The sequence below is a fragment of the Rhipicephalus microplus genome, chromosome 4 (genome assembly GCF_043290135.1).
Source record: "Rhipicephalus microplus isolate Deutch F79 chromosome 4, USDA_Rmic, whole genome shotgun sequence".
Classification (NCBI taxonomy): domain Eukaryota; kingdom Metazoa; phylum Arthropoda; class Arachnida; order Ixodida; family Ixodidae; genus Rhipicephalus; species Rhipicephalus microplus.
Window position 1 is genome coordinate 307200 of NC_134703.1, and position 20410 is coordinate 327609.

Sequence of the window (20410 nt, forward strand, 5' to 3'; positions counted from 1 at the left end):
GAACACTCTTTTTTGGTTGTTAGCCTCCTGTTGCATGCAATCTTAAATACAAGCTGGAAGCTGACCGATACGGCAGCAAGGTAACTTTTTTTGTTTAGATTTTCATAATAATTACTTATGGTAACATCCCCTGTACTTTTCATGGCATCATTGTTTACTTATTCTCATTAATATTGTGTCTAACAAAGAAAAACGAGCCCTTCAGACTTACAACTTTTTCTTTCTGTACACTTTGTCACGTGCCATTTTACGTCGTCACCGTATGACCTGTTGTGGCGTTGACTAGCACACACTGCAAACCCTGCAACCAGAATCCTATTGTAAAGCGCCGCTATGTGTGCGAGTTGCCACTAATCATCCGATAGAGATGCCTAGATTCCCGATACAGGCAAACACATTGTTATTTTAATATGATTAATGTGTATAATTTCGTTGAAAATTACAAAATGGGTCAAGTCAAGCTTAATAAATTGTCTTTTTTTATTATCCCAGTTCATAATGTCTGTAATAGGTGATATAAAGTGCAGATCCATTTTTTTTTTTTTTCAAGAGAAGGATCCGACTTTGAAGTGGCGACTGGTGATGATGGTTACTGAGTGTATATGTTTGGTGAATAAGAATAAGATATGTATATAAATTATTCCTGTCTCTGCAGCTGTTCTAATGATACATATATTTCTTTGGCGAGAATGAATTAGACATGAAATATTTCAATGCGAAGTGGCCATTCCACATGCCCTAAGCGAACATACTGTTTAATGTAGAAGTATTTGTTCCAAGTATGCCTTGATGCATTCTACAGGTGCTACACAGTGGCGATTCAAGTGGCAAGGTGGGCACCAAAGTAACAGTGGTCATGTAGTGAGAGGCTTTCTACAGTCTAAGAAAATTCAATAAGTTCATCTTTGTGTCCCTCCCCATCAATAGGTGCGCTGTTGTAAGCTCTCATCGTCGTATGTTGCCATGGCTTGGCATAACGCAAGCAATACCACATATAGCCATTCGAGGCGAAGTGGATCTATGTAGAGAGGCGCGATCAGTTTCGACTTCACCCGTCAAGTTTGATGATGAATATCTCAAACTACATGCAACTTTTGTAATTTTTGATAAATAGGTATGTGTTTAAATTGCCATGCTCACTACAACTTTGTAATTAGACACCTGCCCTCAAGTCAATTATTTAAGTTAATTAACAAGTTTTTGTTCATTAGTTGCAACAGTGTCAAGTTAATTTCAGCTTTGACATGACGTTCGTGTGCGAGAACAGTAGGAACCTTACTGCATTAGAATATTTATAAAAAATCTGCATTGTTTAAAATGGAACACCGTGTACATATCAAAAAAAGAGAAGGGAGTTGCACAAGAAAAATCAAAACATAGATATTGTGCCAACTGTGGATGGTACCATCAGAACATTAATGACGGTAAATTATAAAATACATCCTATTTTCATAGGATAGATGGCAATATGTCAATGTTTAGTTTTCAGTGTCAACAGGATCTAGTAACAAAAACACTTGAAGTAGAAGTCAACAGCACACAGTCCTATTATGCAAGTATACACCATAAGGAAACAAGTGGAACTCACTTCACATTCTTTCTAGTCGTTTCAACGGCAGTGCTTCAAGAACTGCCCATTGTATGTTTTGTGATGCAGTGCCGTCAGTAATACCAGTGTACAGTACTGCGAATTAACTGTTCGTTGCCCTTAACCCATAATTACGCAGTCCAAGCTTGGCTACAGTGCGATGACCAACTTGGGTCACCAAAACATGGAAGGGCGGGCATATATGCATTACTAGCAGCAGTATCTTGGCCATACGAAATTCAACGCCGACACAATACGCATGTCATGATTGCAATAGACATAGCACATAACAAAGGTATCTGCTTGCTACATGCAATCCTTGTATGACATCTTTATGCGGGGCCCACTGGTAATGGCCCATCACATGCACATCAAAATCAAACTGCTGTGAGAGTTTGAGAAAATAATGGATAATTTATTGTTGCTATGTATCTACAGAAAGTGGTTAACCGGGTTTTTCCTGTTACGTCTTTGTCCAGGCGCAGTTTAACTTTCCTTTGGCTTCTTCCATTTTCCTGCAGCCTTCTCTTCCTTTCGGTACTGACTCCTGAAGAAACATAAAAGGGGGCACTAAGCCTGTGAGGTTCACACTGTGACATAAAACACAAACAAGTTTCAGAAGTGACATATTTCCAAGCTTTCCTTATTTCTTAGCTTCAATAATGTTAGAGTAACTTATGCCACTAATATAGATGGCCTAAGAAAGATCTATTAGCCTTGATACAGTTTAATTCAATGACCTTACACATTTAGCCACAATTTCAGTAGTGATATAAACGATATATTGCTAAATTTATACAAATGGGTTAAAGATTATAACTTACCTCGACTGCCATCTCCTGCCAAAGTTCCACACACGTCCAAACGATGGCAGCCATTCTTCCGAAGTCTTCGAAAAGTGGTCGAAATTTGCCCCCACCCTGTTTGGGTTGAGCTTTTTTCTTTTCTCCAGGAACACTGAATGAAATGCACATACAGAACCTTTGTAAGGCATGTAACTCTAAGTATAGTGCAGAAAACAAATGACACTGAGCTGGTACTAGATGTACGGATGCAGCAGAGAGCTCTAGTATATAATACCTGATACATGTAAGATGGTATACATAAAAGCCCGCGCATGAAAGCTGTTTAAACACTTTACGAAAGAGCATGTTTGTAGACAGGCTTCCAAGCTACACTATGAAAGGTGCATCTCCACACGGATAATGTTCACCTCATTAAAATATACGATTCAAATTATACAGTGTTATTGAAGCAGAATGCACACTGCACTCTCACGAAAAATGCATATTTGGAGACTCCCATGAAATTTTAGCCACCCGTAGTTTTTAAAAGTTCCCCTAAACCAATGCAAGTGAGCATTTTTCCAATTTACTGTAAAGAGACAAAGTGACACCAAAGTTAGTTTAGACTGATAACTGATAAAAACTTCAGTGTCATTAATTTCACTAACCCAAACTAAAAAATAAAAAAAGAATAGTGTAGAAAGTATCACTTTCAAGCCTCCTATCACAGTCTCCGATAGTGATGTCATAGAATTTCAGTGATTTTCCATATTTTGGTTACATTGGCCCAATGAAATTTCCCGAAACTTGGTATGTTGTGTCTGTGGCTCCCTCAGAAGACAATGTGCTTCATTTTTTACCAGTTAGGAAGTAAATGGGCTCTAGCAGATATGATCAAAATCTATGACATCAAGGCGACTGGTGTGGAAACTTTAAGGTGGCATTGCCTCGTGCATTTTCTTTCGGAGCATTTTCTCTTTTACCAAGCACCTTCTTGCAGCAAAGCAAGTGAATGATAATTTACTAATGTAGGAGAAACCATTTTTCTCGTTAGTGTCCCTTCAGTTAAATCATCGACATTGACCGCACAAGTGCAATGCCATAAGCATTGTGCTACCAGAGCAGGTAGCATAAAATACTACCACAAAGTGTAACCATACAATGTTTCTGGAAGTCCTCCATTGTGGGCCCAATGGGAGTTTTAGAGACCTCTCCAATGCGTGGACGTTTGGGCGTGGCTGGCTCCTCATCATCATCTTCCTCGCTCTCTTCGTACAGCCAAGGAGGCTTTGCACCGGTGTGGATGTTGCCCATCGTCCCTTGCAGTATCGCCCGCTTTAAAGGCGGAACAAAAGTGATCATTTTTATCGGATAAATTTATACAGAGCACAGGATGACATAAGAACGCTACATGTGATGGCACCCCGTTAGTAATGGCCTGCTATTTAAGTGTTATTAGGCTCTGCATTTAATTGCAAGATAGAATAATATGTATGTGGTGATTTGATCACAACCGCATATCAAGCACGAACACCAAAGTTTTTCAAAAGTGTTCTTTGCAAAGGAAGCAGTATGCAATGAAGCGATCCCTTGTGCAGACAGTTTCACTGTTTGATACAAAGTCGGCAATGGCAGAATGCTCGCATTCTCATACAAAAATACATAGTGACGTGTGAAAGACATAGGTGGGTAGCACGCAACTCTCCACAGAGTAACAGATTGTATACGTTTATGTTGCAAAATGTAGAAGTTTTACCATAAGAAGAACTTTGAACCACTGGCCACATTTGACACCAAGAAACTGACACTACTCTAGCGGCAGCCGCCAGAGCTAGCAAATAAAACATACATACCAAAGGATCAGAGGTGCACAAATACATAATATGGTGTAACGCTAAGCCTACAAAGTGTAGTTGTAATAAATGAAACAGTTGTCTTATAGAAAATGTTGCACATTAATAACTGGACTGTGAAACACACAGTACAAGACTTTTGATAACCACTCTACAGTCGAACCCCGCTACATTGAAACTCGCGGGGCACAGAAAATGTTTCGTTGAAGCGGGAATTTCGTTGTAATGAAATCGAAAAATATATAGCTAATCTGAGCTAGAAAAACAAAAGAATGTTTATACTTAAAATTTATTTGTTCTCTGCTGCTTCCTATTTTTTTTTAGCAGCGTCACGACGCGATTCACAGTCATGCATAGCGAGGCCATGGTGAAAACCACACTGAAACAACGCCTACAATCGCTTTCGTGAACATACAAAACAGTTGCATTAACACGTTAACACCAGCAGCTGTCCGCCGACTAAGTGTATCTAATAACGCCAAGATGGAGGCAGGGTATCGTGGAGCGGGGACTTTTGCCTTATTCTATGCCATTCTTATCATTCATCACTTGCGGCTAGCTGATTTGGTTGATAATGTGGACGAACAGCCACTCTGCTTAGGTACCACACTGGCCAAGCGCGAATAAACTGATAAGCCTTGGAATCAGAAAAGGCAATGCTCCGCGGTTGCACCCAGCAGCTGCGTGAAGGAAACCATGAACCACGGAGCCATGAACTGAGCGACTGAGCTTCAGCTTCGGATCGTCTGCGGCTCGAAAGCAAGTCAGTGGCAAAAGCAGGGCAGTCTCATTCCCATCGCTATCGAGCAATGGCAGCACCCATGCTTGCTAAACAGCGGTGGTTTATGGTGGTGCCAACGCGTGTTTTAGACTTCGTCGACGTATTTTCAGGTTCTGAAAATGCATCAAAGTGTTAAAGATTGGGTTTCCTGTATAGCAATAAATATCTGAGCCTGAAATTGCACCGTAAAATTTTGTTGAAGCGGGATGACAGAAGAAAAAGTTTGCGTTGTAGTGACAATCTTTATGCATTGACTCCTATGGACTGCTGACGGGGAACCGTGAATGTTTCGTTGAAGCAGCATTCGTTGTAGCGGGGTTCGACTGTATGACTTCTTGTAAAGCATCTGCGACATCGCTTACTAGATGAGATATGTAGTACAGTTGGGAATGCAGAACCCTCTAAGAATTTTAACTTGTATTCTTCAAAGCTTATCTTGCCTGAATGCCTTTTTTTTTTTTTTTTTCTTACTGCTAAGCACCTGGTACTTATAGATCATGAATGGCACACATTATCAACATGGCTTAACACTCCTCACAGGAAAGTAGAGGGCACCCTGTTTTCAAGAAAGGAAACACAAGCAAGGCAGACAATTTATTGTTCAAGATACACCCTGGAGGGAGTAAACTCCCTGGAGCGCATGCGTGATGCACGGAAGCATGAGCGATTCCTATGAAGACGAGAGCTGCTAAACCACCCTGTTGTGTTTTTGGACTACTATGGGCATACCTGAAGCAATAAATTGAGAATGTGGCCTCTGGCACAACACAAATTCTGTAAATGGGAAAACTATTACACAGGACTAACCTGTTCACAGGATGATGAGCTTCCATTTACCGACGACCAACTGCTGCAACCAGGTTGGGGCTGGGAACTGGCGTGTTCGCTAACCGCTGAAGAGTACTGTTGTTTGGACATTCAGGATTCACAGCACATTGAGAGCGTAAGCGTTCCAAAAAAGCAGTCAGGCACTCCGATAATACCTACACACTGAGGGACTTTTGGTGACACATTGTTCACACTACGCAACGTTCAAAGTATGCACATTAGTGCCTCTTGAAATATACAGCTTCACACTCTTAAATGACTCTCTATGTTCCCTTTTGTAAATAAAAGAATTTGTTTGGTCTTATGAAGAATGCCGGTTATGCGAATTTCTGAGAGTCTTGAACAAATCAAATACTGCCCTGTTTAATTTGGTCTGTAAACTGCATAGAAGGTAGTATTACTAAATATGAATGCCAATGAAAAACTTTTCAAACTTGCAAAACATGAGCTCTATGCAATAAACCTGGAAAGCGGAGCAGAAGTGTGACAAATTTTTGTCCCCTTAATAGATGTAAGACATCATAAATTATTTTGAGGAGCATGCTACATTACCCAGAGAGCCCAAAATTCATGGATAAATAATAATTATTGGAACTCGCCTAGAGTACTATGTGAATGAACTGCTCATTTGCTTGGAGTTTTCCAGCTATTCTTTTAATAAACAACAATATCGGGCAGCGTGAGCAAAGAAACTGGCCAACGTAGTGAACACACTAGGATGCGAGAGCCTTTTTATAATAATGGTGAAAATGGCCCCACAATCTTTGAAAAATATTCTAGGGTATATTCCATCCCACCGGTATTCACCACTCAAACTGCTTATATTTATCTTGGTTGTAAAGATTACCGTTTGCATGTGCACTGATGACTATGAGCTTAAAGTCTAGTTGGTCAATGAGCAAGATGGGAAATGCACAGAGAGCAGAACGTATAAAAAAAGAAAAAAAGACAAATGGCAGGCACTATCAGTTATATTTTTGACCAAAGGGTCAAACACAGCATTCAAGATAAAGGTTGGGGATGCGATGTTAATCTACTTTTGTCATTTGACTCAAGATCATTCATGCTTCAGTAGTCTTCAAGCCAGTATTGCTAATGTTTAATTAGACTGCTCTATTACAAAGTTACCTTGAAGCACTTAATTCAATATGAGCTTTCACTTATACTGTATTCATCCTCTCATGACCCAGTAATATGATTGCAAAGAGCAGGTAGCAAGAGGATAATCAAAGAGCGTTAGTGTTCATGCAATGCCTATATTCACGTTGTTGAACATATAGTAGGTGTGCACGTAGATGTACTAAAGCATTCTATTTTAGAAAGCAGCAAGTTCATACATAATTTTATCAAAGAATGTGCAGTTGGAGGTAGAAAGAAACATTTGCTTTATAGCTTCTTATATTTGTTTCAGTACTCTTCCACAAGTGCTAACTTCATGGCTTTATTCATGCGTAACATATATATAACAAAAAATCCTTAGTTTTCCAAATGTTGTGATTTCAAGAATTCCGAACTCTGCTTCAACATCCAACACTGCCATTCAAAGCAGTCACAAGACAGCCACCATTTCCATAGTGTGCCTTCAACTACCATGGAATACAAATATGATTTCTTCATGGCCGCAAATATTTTTTTAGACTTCAAAGAGAATGCATATGAGACCAGTGCTCAATTGGCCTCAAAGGGTGTAGTTTAATTTAACTTCAAAGTTGCATGATCAGAGCTACACAAGGTACCATATTTCTGTACTTCCATCTTTTAGTTCTGCTAATTAAGCTCTGAGCAAATTGGAAATATTCAAGCAACAGAATGAGATGCGCAGTAACGATACACAATGCGGATACGTTTCATCCAGAACAAACCTCGAGGCGGGCTTTCATCACAGTGTCCTCTCGCTGCTTGTCGGCTTTTAGGATGGCTGTGACATTCTAAAGAAAGGGAGGGGGAGAGAGAATAAGTTATGACTATGTACATGGTTACGTTACCTCACTTTACACAGAATGCTCATAAAACATGACAGAATCTGTTCATTTACGAACATCGGCAACTTCCGTTACTAAGTGCATTTTCATGACTTGTTGCCGAGGCAGAAGCTGAATGCCAAGAGGACAATTCGAACATGTAAGGATGCAACAGTTTGTTGAACGATTACATATATCGGCTGAATTCAGTTTGTTTAGCATTAACTTCTGACTAAACCGATTGATGGATTCTCTACCTGTAGTGCAGCTTTCTGACTTCAGAGACAGGATGCAAATTTTATCTCAGCAGAAGTGAAAGTGTTTAACTAACAAATACAAAAGATACATGAAGACAACTGCTAGTGAAATATTTACTACAATGTAAAAAGCTTCATCTTAGAAAAAAAAAAAGACAGTTTACAGTTTCTTACTAACCGTTAAGAATGTGACTAGTCATGGATCGTGAATAGAGGTCCTTATCATAATAAAAGGCGTACTATCTACAGCAATGTAATTGATAGTTTTCAGTATGAAAGCCTATCTTCCCATAAATCGGTGATCGTTACTGAGTGATGATGTGCATTTTCACATGTTAAGATGTGCTCAATGCGTTGGCTTAGATACTGTTTACGGACCTTAGTGCACCAATGCTATGAGAACAATTCTGAAGTCAGCCAGTGTATACTGACATAAGTACAAGCTGAATGCATATGTCTAGAAGAGCATGCCAAGCATAACACATTCCCACCTTTTGATGCAGCCTTTCCATCTTCTCAAGGTAGGCCTTTTCTGCAGCCTTAATAAGCGGCTCTGCTCTGTAAAATAGCATGGTTGTTATGAATAGACTGCACAATAATAAAAAAAAAGTTATGCAAGCTTAACAAGATCATACTTAGAAACGACGTCGCTGCTGATGACATACAGCTTTACTGATGCCTTGTTGATTTTGTTCTTCCAGAAAAAGCTTTTGCAGGCTGCTTCGTGAGCCGGTCTGTCATAAGAAATTCCAATTAATGAGACATGTTCTATTGCAACACAAACCTACACAAGATTGCAATTGCTGCTAATTGCATAGCAGAGCAGATTGAAGTAGAATTTAAATCAGGGAATACTAAAAAGCCAGTGTGCGATAAATTTCTGTTAAAAATGGTAATCTTTCAGGCCTACAGAAAAACAAACTAAGTGAAGTATTTATTTTCTGAGCTATTAGCAGTGTCACATGCTACACACGTGTCTGCAATGGATTGCTTTGTATGAGAATGCTCACAAAGCCTATATTTAGCTGGCCATCTGGCACAGCGTACTTACACCGTGTATTGTATTAGCTGGCTTCGGAACCATGCAGTCAATGATTTGTACATTTCAAGCTTCGCTTCCAACACCTGCTTTGGCAGTGCTAGTTTTCTGCAGCTTCTGTGACCCAGTACAAGGCTAACGCACAGTTGTGCACAAATGATTAGCTACGCTTTTGAACACTTCAATGAGAATAATGCATTACATCACAAGTTACACGAGTGCATAGAAATAAAGGTCATAAAAAACGCAAGCACGTGCTGTGAAATCCTGTTCGTGAATATTGCATGCGAATAATTCATGAACACTTGCATTGCTGTTGACATCAGTAAGAGAAATTTTGCATCAGTTAAACACGACACTGTTACTTTGCCCTGCACCAACACTCAGTATCGAACTCCAAGCTGTTGTGATTCATCGGTCGGCAGACTCCCTCATCAGTAGACTCATTTAGACTCGGATATAGCCGCGAGTCTGAGCGAGTCCAGGTGAGTAATACTTTGGCGAGTTTGAATCCGAGTGAGTTCAACCGAGAAAAATTTTAGTCAGTCTAAATGAGTCCGGTTAAGCAAAGTTTTGGCGAATGTGAGTCCGAGCGAGCCTTAATGACGAGGTGTACCTACTTCATGAGGAAGTCTGAGTGAGCTCCACATCAAACAGCTAATAGTATACACGTATGCTAACGTGACTCACTAACACATAGCCGTGAGTCAAGTGAGTAATATTTCGGTGAGTTCGAGCCTGACCGAGTCCGATTGAGGAAAATATTGGTGCGAGTTCGAGTGCGCCTTGAAGGCGTCGGTATATTTCATGAATTAGTCCGAGTGAGCCCTAAATTTTTTGCCAACATATGTCGTGAACAGTCGATTGGCTGTCTTGCCGCACTGATCAGAAAATGTAGACGGCAGAGTTCCCGGACAAAATTTGTTGAAACACAGCACATTGTCTTACGACTCAGAGCTTCTTAGAATTGACTGAAGTTTTAAGTGGAATCTCAACGCAGTACAGCTCCTATTCGTTGGCATGTCGACAACCCGTAAATCCTTTGATATGTCTTTCAAGTATGCGGGCCTTAGATACAACGCATCGCATGGTTTGTGCTGAAAGATACTTGTTTTTAGCACGTCCAAGCACCAAAATAAAAATATCCAAGCGCAAAAACACCGGTGATGGCACAGAAACTCTAAACGCACGAACACGAGAGCACGTCACTTACGTTGCGAGATGCAAGAGAAAGTTGTAGCTGCGAACGCTCAAAGCTTCGTCAACGTTTCTCCCGTGTTTCTCAATCTCCGCAGCGCAAAAGTAGCACCAAACTTTGGCTCCATCTTCCCAAAGCAAATCGTGCACTTCGGGTTTCTTCAGGAACTGCTTCGCTTCATGCACCTAGAAAGAAGGATCGTGTGTGGGAACAAAGATAAGATGACACGACAACTTCAGGCGTCAGCGCTTACTTTCTTGAGGAACTTCGCCAACACACTTCTGACAATTTGTTGATGTTTCTTCGAATACACGTGCTTCTTCCCAACGTTGTGGCTCACCCGGCAGAGTTCGCACAACGTGTACTGCATGAACGATTCGATGGTCGCCATGGTGCACTATAAATATCGATTATGAGAGCTGGGTTGAGTGCTAAGAATTGACGCAGAGCGAAATAAGCCACACCGATCGCACACGAAACGACATATGCCACCGATCTGGACACTTAACACAGCGAAAACCCAAATTGATATTTTGGTAAAAAATGTAAACAAATGTACTAGGTGTTGATGATGATATCAATGATAAAAAAGCCTGTAGTTATTCGTATGAAAAACCTATAATGCTGTACAAACTTTTAAAAGCAACCAAAAACACCCAAGTATTAAGAAAAACAATAAATAACAGTTTGTGTAAAGGTTTTGTATAACTGCAATGCTAAAAATTGAAACCAAAACAACAAAACTTGACGTGATTTCGGCTTCATTGCCAACGCTGGGCAGAAAAGCGCGCGAAAATGCCGCATTTTTGCGGGAAAGAACAGCTTGTGCGGGTAACGTAGGGCCACCTGCTAGTGCGCGTTAAAAGTTATTTCCCTCTTGAAAACGTAGTTGCGAGACTTTGCACTGTGCCATGGATGTAGCAGACCTTCGAACAGGACCCGTACAAGTCAAGGATGACATTGGGGACCGCTGCCAGAAGTTGTTTCAAGATTTTCTCGAAGAGTGAGTTGCCGCCGCTAAAATGGTGGCTCTTTAAAAATGTCGCGGACAAAGGCGCGCTGGCTGTCGCTGCTCTCAGACTTTTTGTGCACGATCGTCACTTGTTTCGCTTTATACGGGTGTTTCAAATAGCCCTTGCTAGCAAATAAATTATTCTTTAAGCTAAAGCTATTATCGTTTGGGAGCATTTTGTTTTTTATCTGTAGAAATATGTAAAAATATTCTCAGGTAATGCACATGTCTCTCCTCAACCATATTCTCCATAAATGTGCGTCGGTTTCTTTATCACATAAAAATAATTCGCGCGGTTGGCACACGCAGTCCCGTTGCCTGAGACTGTTCTTGTGTTCAGATCTCAAGGTTCGAGATCTAAAGTGAACTTGTTAGATCAACTATTCATGCCGGATGCACGAGTCGGAATTCCATTCGGGGAACTTGCGGCACAGGTGTACATTTTGCGTTTCGTAGGCCTCTTAAAGGCGTGCTCTGTTGAGACGATTTCCTGATGAACTAAGCAAGTCTGAATTCTTCGTTTAGTTTCCAATGTTCCCAAGTTTAGCTTTTGGTTTGCCTGGTTGGTTTATCTTACACGAATACATTGAAGGAACTGAGGAATTCTTGCACAGAATCTTTATTGGTTGCCTACACTAGTTTCTTGTTTTCATTTAAGGAGTACAGCTGCTAAGATTTTTCCTTTAATAATGAAAAATGTAATAAAGTTCACCAGTGGTCAGTAGGAAGCCAGTGGAAAAAAAAAAGGATTACAGAGTGGCAAAGAAATATTTTATATTATAATAAAGAACTGACCCACTACATTCATCATTACAATATGTACTGTAAATGCACTAAATTTCTGTAGAGGTCAAAGTAGTGCAGGTTGATGCAAGATCAAAAACAGAAGCGTGAAATTATGTACGAGAGAAGTGTTTTATAAGGTTGCTAGATTAAAACATTATTTGGCATGCATTTTTTACTCTTTGTTCACCAAACGAATGTTTGTGACCCATGCTTTATTTGTGCTTATATTCCTCACTTGGACAACTTGAGAGATAGCTGGTACTTTTCTGTAAGCAAGACATACCCCTCAATGAAACTTAGCCATTATGCATTATTATCCACACAATTCTTATTCGTATTAAGTTGGTTATTATTCCTTTAGCCATCTCACTTTGCTTTATTGTACACTTATTCATCGTGTCACTTAGTGAGGTCCATAGTATTGTATGTTTATGTTGGATGTTGCCTCAAATAGTTCTGTCTTGGCAAAAATGTACTGCAAGTCCTGACTTCACGCTTAACTGTATTTGTAAATATATTGCACGCAGATGCAAGAATGAACGGAATGAGGTCAAGTATGTTGAGGAAGCGAGGAACCTGGTGAAGCCAGAGCGTAACACACTCGAAGTGAGCTTTGCTGACGTTGAGCGCTTCAACCAGAGCCTTGCTACTGTCGTCCAAGAGGAGTATTATCGGTGAGTCACATTGATTACATTGTCTTGTTTATTAGTGGGAAGACAGTTTGCTACCCTTCCAATGTTAAAACACAAGTCACTGTGGCATTCCACTTTTTGTGAAGCCCTCCTTTCACTTTCTCATTACAGTGTGTACCCCTACCTGTGTCGTGCTTTACGCAACTTTGTTCGGGACCATGCTGAAGTGAATGTCGAAAAAGAGTACTATGTCAGCTTTGTGGACGTGGCTACGAGGCACAAGTAAGTACTTAGTGTGTAAATAAAAAAAATAAAGCATTGATGGCTCAAAAAACCACAACATTGTTAGCGTAGCTGCACATACAGGGTCATATACTATTCGAGGTAATGCCTGATTGGTATTGGTCAGTACTTTTATCTTGCTATAGCGCGGGGGGATGCTCTTGACGTCATCCGCCATGATCGCTAGCGTCGGTGTCGCCATTTTGGAGGTTGGAGTACTTACCGCACGCACATAAAACTTGCTTCATGTGCTGTGTCCGATATCCGTACGGTTACTTAGGTGTCTAAAGACCCCGTGTTTCGTCGTGCAGAATACATCCCGCAAGTTGAAGCACGAACAACAGGACGGGGCGTGCGAACGGACCTTGAAAATGGCATGGCGATGGTGTTGCCCCCCCCTTGCAGAGCTAGGCTCAGTGCATACTTCCTATTGGCTGATGTCGGTGTCTAAAGCACGATCAAATTAAGGTGGCAGTAGAAATTCTATTTCCAAGTGCTTATTACTGGGTAACAAGCCTTCCGTAGAATGAACTGAAGCTGCCCTAAATGAAATAAGCCGCGTTTATTGTTAATTGGCTCATTTGCCATGAAGACCATGCCAGCTTAACAAATTACAGTATGTGCACTAAAAAAATCTGCCATACCTTATTTTTGCCACATTGTAACAAATAATTTTGGCAAAAACATGAATTAGCAATTGTGAAGAGCTGCATAAGGTTCCTTGTGCTAGTGTCAACTGGCAGTGCACCAGTAACACTTCAGCACTATTTACGTCAAGCTTTTTGCTACGCATTTTCATTGTCAAACCCCCCACATGTTGCAGGGTGCGAGAGCTAACAACTGCTAAAGTTGGCAGCTTGTTGAAGATCAGTGGCCAAGTTGTGCGTACTCATCCGGTGCACCCAGAGCTTGTCAGTGGCACATTCACCTGCGTCGACTGCCAGACAGTTGTCAGCGGTGTTGAGCAGCAGTTCAAATACACACAGGTAAACCGTGGCTGACACTCCTTCTTATTCACCAGCTTTTACTCATACCAGTACTAAACCTAACCTGCTCATTCGAGCAGCACAGGCTACTAGGCTGATTACCTACTATGTTCGCTTGCTCATGTGCCCCCTTTTTTTTTTGTCTCTTTATCCTGCGATTACAGCCGACCATCTGCAGAAACCCTGTGTGCCAGAACAGGACACGTTTCATTCTTGACACAAACAAGTCAACATTTGTGGATTTTCAAAAGGTTCGCATTCAGGAAACACAGGCTGAACTTCCGCGAGGAAACATTCCACGCAGGTATGAGTCCATTTGCGAAATTCGCTTCTTTCAGTATAGCATGCATTACCAGCAAAAGCAGGATTCAGATGAAGACAGGTCTTGCACCGTTGCTGGTTGTAAAGAGAGTGAAAATGCGCTGACCTTGCTTGCCCCTTCTGTAAAATTTAAGAATGGGATTGCAAGGTTCACCCAGTATATAAAAATGCATTCATGTTTTTTTTTTTTTTTATAGCCTCTTTAACTCCACATTAGTGAAATTATGAGATTGTTTCCCATATTGATAAATTTGAGTAAATGAATTTTTACTCATTCAAGGGCTACCCTTTTTGTTATATCCCTTGTGTGGTCAGAAGTACTAAAGTGAAATGTTGAAGAGAAACAGTTTCCCAGGCATGTATATGGGCTTTAGAGCTATGAACGGCTTTGCAGTACGCGTGGTTGCAGGTTAGCAAAGCCTGCTTTTATTTTATCATTTCTTTTGCTGGTACATGTTTACTATGTAATCTAACCTGACTTCTTTTCTCTTTTATGCAGTGTGGAGGTTATTGTGCGTGCAGAGGCAGTTGAAGTAGCCCAAGCTGGTGACAGGTGTGATTTCACGGGCACGCTCATTGTAGTTCCTGATGTCAGCCAGCTAGCCACGCCAGGTGGGTGGAAATGCACTATGAGCAATGATCACATGAGCTCTAACAAAATGGTAATGCAGAAAAGCCATTTATCTCATTTTAGGCGATTATTCATTGCGTTTAATGTGGTTTTTGAGCCATGAAGGCAGCCATTGGGCTTTTTTTTTTTTTTTTTTTGCCTCGTCAGCGCTCAGTTTTAAAGATCCCTATACTTGGTATTGCTGTGAGTGATACTGTCCCAATGCAACAATGTTTTATTTACACAGCAATCTCTCTGTCACGCCGGTTTTGGGGCACGAAACTACGGCTACCCGTTACAAAGCGCAAGACCACCAATCATCATCATCATCAGTGTAGATAACAATTATGTTTTATACAACTTCATGGTTTCACTTTTGCCCTTTAAAGCATTTCATTGCTGATCACTCAGAAATTGAAATGCTATGCTTATAAGTCCAACTTATTATCTTAATTAAGGTATGCAGATTCTTGGAAATGTAAAAATGGTACTGCCCATGCTGACTCCATTGAATTACCTTGTCCACTTTAGAGGCATATACGTGCATGATAGTGAAAAAGAAGGTAAACAGTGTGTAGAATGAGCACAAAATTCCATAGTGTTTGCCCATGAGATAAAACCTAGTAGGAACTACGCATTTAATATGCTAATCTTAGAAAACATCTCCGTATTTAAACTGAGATCTATAGTAACTCATGTATCTTTACTATCACCTTTTTATGAAATGTAGCGATCTGAATTTAATTTTTCATGCACACTTTTATCTGTTCCTTAATTTGAGCACAGAAGCTTATGTAAGCAGAGGTGCCAGCTTTGAGCCCTGTCTTTTCTACTTCTTCCTCTCTGTGTCGTTTGTGCATCTTCCTTGGTGCATAAAATGCCACAAATCAGCTTACTTTTCTTTTTCATGCTTTCTCCCCCTTCCCCACTCTACCAACTTCTGTTAAGGTGTCAGATCCATGCCATTTTAAGCTGTCATGAAGCAGCCAGCTTCATTTCCTCTATTCTGTCCATCTCTTTCTGTTCTGTCCCTTATTCGTCTGTTCATATTGTGCTCCAGGTCTGCGCACTGAAAGTGCGGCCCACCACAAAGGCATGGAAGGTTTTGAGACCGAGGGTGTGCGTGGCCTGAAGAACCTTGGTGTGCGTGAGATGTCCTACAGGCTTGCCTTTCTGGCCTGCACTGTTGAGCAGACCAACCCCAGGGTGAGCAGGCATCCACGCACTGTACTGCGGTAGTGATATTTTATTTCTTGCCACTCCACCAAAAAGGAATAAGGTTGAACGGGCTGTACAACACCTGTGACATACTCTCTACAAGGCAGCGGAACCTAATGGTTGTGCCACAGACAGCTTTAAAATGTGACTGGCAGAGAGGTTCCTCCATTTTGTCACTAATGTTGAATCTGCTAAACTTCACATAAAAATCATTACAATTCAATCCCGGATATATCGAACTGAAAAAGGATCGCAAAATAGTTCGATATATAAATAAATTGAAGTATAAGATGTATACATATATGGCCTAAATTAGAGCATTTCAGGCTTTAAAAAAGTTTTCGAAGATCGTAACAAGCGCTAACATGATGATTCGCTCACAATAGAGAATAAGGTGTGAACGTCTAATTTTACAGGTCATCTCACTTAATTTCGTATGAAAATAGCTTGTAATCTTACCTTTTGCACACCACCAAGTTCAAGCCATTCTCAATATTATTGAAGCTTTCCAAACAAGCAAACTTAGCCCCTTCAGCCACAATCGCGGTTATCGACACTGAACATCGATGCAGGCTCCGCAGTGCGGTAAAAGGTTGGTTAGCGGCGGCAGTGCCAGCGTTGTCATGTTCATAACTGCACGGGTACACTTCCGCGGCACCAGCATCGTCAAACATGATTTAGGCATTGGTGCAGTCAAAAACAGGTACGTCGTCATCTGCACCGATGAAAACGCTCGTTGTCCAAGATTGTGCTCAGAAACGCTAATGATTTGCAGGATACACTGAGGCTTCATACGCCATTGTCAGTGGTCATGACGCACCCAATGTTGTCACCTGGCACTGAAGCCCACTAGGAAACAGTTCACGACTGTGCTTTATTCGACATTGCTCCAAGCGCCAGTCATAACTTTGATCACTACGAGTGGGTCAATGCTTAGTTCGACTTCCGAATGAGGATTTATCAGGAATGAGGGTCATTAGGCGAGAAGTACACAAGCCGCAAAAGACAACACCACAACGCTGCCCACAAATAGCAAAGAAAACAAGTCCCCGTTGTCGACATGTTGGGGATAGTGATGTCACTCTGGGCTCGGCAGCAGGCAGCTGCTTCTTTGGAGCGAAAAGCTAAAAAAAGCGTAGTCTCAAGATGTGTGTTCTAAAACTGAAAGCACCAAAAATATATCACATGGTTAGGCATCCCAAAGGCCGTGCTTGTCAAGCCCTCATGCCATTTTGCGCGAACAAATGGGGAAGGAAATGCAAAACAGGGAAGAGTCACATCGCATTCTCATTTGGTGTGCTCAGCAGTAGGTCTTTTTGAAGACCACTATGCCCACATGCTTCAGTTAAACCTGCATATAATTAATTCCTCAATATTTATTTATTTACAGTACCTTACAGAGCCCTTGAGGGGCATTGTGTAAGAGGGGCGGTACAGATAACATGTTAGAAAAATATATATACATAATATCTACACATACATAGGCAAATAATGAATATAATCAAAAATGCAGTTCAACTTATGAACATGTAAGCAAAATACACACTAGAAAAGTGAGTTACAGTATGTGAAGGTGAAATACAAAAAAAAAAAACTATTATGACAGTAACTACAACTTAGCAATAGTGCAAAAACATCGGCAACAGTCCTATAAACACTGATGATTACGAAGATGCGATAGAGCAGTTTTTGGTGCATAAGTATTTTTTAAGAGTATGATAGAACTTTGTGTGGTCTTGTTCTGACGCAAGATCATCTGGCAAATCATTCCACAAACGAATAGCTCGTGGAAGAGCCGACTGGTTGAAAGTGTTAGTATTGCCGTGCATGCGTGATAAGCTAAAGGTGTTATGTAGTCTGCTCGAAGTTCGATGTGCTAGATTAAGTTGAACAGATGGCATCATGCTGGTGTGGATGAGTTTGTGAAATAGTGATAAAAGTGAGATGTCGCGGCAAATTTTCAGTGGCTCGAGTGCAAGGCTATGTTTAATGTGTGTTACGCTAACGATAACAAAGTTTTTCTATTTCCCGGTCATGTATTTGTGACCTCTATGTAACAAAGTACCTACTGACTGGAGTATATTGAACTTGTGAATAAGGTACGACTCTATATTTTCTCTCTCTTGCGGACCGGAAGTTTGACTGAAGAATGTACAGTGGACTCCTCTTAAATGGCACAAGAAGGGGCTAGAAAATTTGTTCCATTTATGAGAGGTTTCATTTAAGCAAAGCCCACAAAATGAATTAAATATGACTTTATTTCAAAATCACCAACTGTGACTGACTGGACAGAAACATTTTGAAGTATGCAATACTACTATAGTTGATTAGAAAGAAAAGTGTTTCTAATATTGCTGACTCGGAAAAAAGGAGGTTATAACAATTTGCTTGACCTTGTTAGAGCACTTTCTCACATAGTAGGAGCCCATTGCTGAAAGGCTGGGCAGGAACTTTTTGCCACCATCATGTTCAAAGTAGCGCTGCAACAGGATGACAGGATCTCTTGCTGCACTGTCAGCCACTGAAATGGGCCCGGGATCACTCACCATCTCATTAGCACTTGAGCACCGGTCCTCACCTTGAACTTCAGTTATAGGTTCCTCAAGGCTGTCTTCTCATGTTCACGACAAGACGTCGATTGCTGCTCGGCGTAAATACATGTGCAATCGCTGAATTGGCTTGGCTAGGCTAGTTTTGGCATTTGTTTTATGGTTGCTAGACTGCCGTGGCCACTTATGTCATTAATGGATTTTGCCTGTTTTAGTTTCATTTAACCGATGTAAGCTAAAAAAAATGTTCCAATTACCTGAAAATTTTTATCATTAAATATATAGGAGACCAACCAAATGGCCCTAGATAGTTTCGTTAATGCGGCTTTCTCGTTTCACCGAGTTTCGTTGAATAGGAGTCCACTGTATGGTTTGAGATTGTCAAAGTTGTGTCCTGCTACATTGACATGCTGTGCCACTGCTTTCAGTAATCTCTTTGCTGTGTCCACGCAATGACCATTTAACCTAACATTAACAAGCTGTCCTGTTTCGCCAATGTACTGTTTATGACTATATGACTGTTAATGACAATGTTCGTATGTCGAGCCGATTTTGTGGTTTTAAAGAAGCCAGCCTCAATATGTTCATGCCTGCGCTTCTCATGCAGTTGGGAGGCAAGGCAGCATCGGCAGAAGAGCTAACCCCAGAAGCCATGAAGCAGCAGTTGACCCCTGAGCAGTGGGACCGCATTTACGCCATGAGCCAGGACAAGAATCTGTACCACAACTTGATTGCAAGTTTGTTCCCCACTATTCACGGTGTGTACGCAAGTCTGCTTGTCTTACAATTTCACTTGCTCAAAATTCTGTATTGCTGCTTTCCTGACTGCAGAATTGGTGGATGTACTGAGAGTCATGATGTAACATCAAAGGGGTACTGACACAAAAAATTTGGCCTCACGTTTTTCTGCTGCAGTGCATTGCTGTAGGGCTGTTAGTCATGACACGACACATTGTTTTCTGCAGGATGGGGTTTTCTAGGCACTTGGATGTCATTATAAGTGATTGTATGTACTGCCTTTCTGTTGAAGGCACAATATTTTGAGTTCAGACTTGCATATGCAATCATGAAACAAAATTTCTTCATATCTAATTACCCTCATGGTTGTCAGTATGGCTATTCCCCTAAGAACCCAAGTATTATATATAGTTTTTTCTGGTTCTAGATGCGAAATTTATGCCCCATATTATATGTGGATCCCAAGAATCGTCCACCAAAAATCGGTTTCGATTTCGGCAATGCGTGGCGCTATCATCATCATCAGGCCTCTGCACTAGGTAGCGCTAGTGTTAGTCGTACATCATGACGGACACGATTTCCGAAGGCGGTATTCGGCTGCTTTTAAAAGAAAGGTCATGTCAGCTGCCAAAACAGTATTTTCCCTAATAATTACAAAACTCTTTCCAGTAGATATCTATATGCCATTTTGAAAGACCACCTGGCAAGATTAGACATAAAGATTGTAATAGCAACGGATGCTTCAGTTCGCGAAGAAAAGGCAGGAGTCAGAATTGCATCTTCAGTGTTGGATTGGTCTTTTTCGATTCGTTTACCAGATTTTACACCTATTTATCAAGCGGAATTACTATCAATTCTCTTAGCGTTACGAAAATTACTTCAAGCAATAACAGATGCTATTATTCTTTCAGGCTGCTTGTCTGTGTGTAGTTCATTAGCTGCGCCTAATATGTCCAATGCTTTAAAAGTATTTTACGACCTTGCCT

At 40.9% G+C, this 20410-nt stretch overlaps 2 protein-coding genes across 3 annotated transcripts in view; one reads left to right on the plus strand and one right to left on the minus strand.

Moving 5' to 3' along the window:
* Positions 1–2023: 2023 nt before the first annotated feature.
* Positions 2024–10821, minus strand: LOC142814141 (centrosomal AT-AC splicing factor-like). 2 transcript variants are annotated; one of them, XM_075892083.1, is made up of 9 exons: positions 10544–10821; positions 10306–10475; positions 8689–8787; positions 8545–8611; positions 7698–7763; positions 5815–5910; positions 3534–3708; positions 2413–2545; positions 2024–2135 (listed from the first exon to the last, which is right to left on the minus strand). In XM_075892083.1, exons 1-9 carry the CDS (start codon positions 10679–10681, stop codon positions 2075–2077), a joined length of 1005 nt encoding a protein of 334 aa, XP_075748198.1. In that variant the 5' UTR covers positions 10682–10821; the 3' UTR covers positions 2024–2074. The 2 variants fall into 2 exon arrangements, with proteins under 2 accessions (XP_075748198.1, XP_075748199.1); XM_075892084.1 differs by lacking the exon at positions 5815–5910.
* A 358-nt stretch (positions 10822–11179) lies between these two features.
* Positions 11180–20410, plus strand: part of LOC142814140 (DNA replication licensing factor MCM6-like) — a 39639-nt gene continuing 30408 nt past the window's right edge. The window contains exons 1-8 of the mRNA XM_075892080.1: positions 11180–11293; positions 12616–12762; positions 12892–13002; positions 13826–13988; positions 14153–14292; positions 14809–14921; positions 15980–16125; positions 19294–19444. Coding sequence (XP_075748195.1) covers positions 11202–11293; positions 12616–12762; positions 12892–13002; positions 13826–13988; positions 14153–14292; positions 14809–14921; positions 15980–16125; positions 19294–19444 — 1063 coding nt within the window. The 5' untranslated portion in view covers positions 11180–11201. The remainder of the gene's footprint in view (positions 11294–12615; positions 12763–12891; positions 13003–13825; positions 13989–14152; positions 14293–14808; positions 14922–15979; positions 16126–19293; positions 19445–20410) is intronic.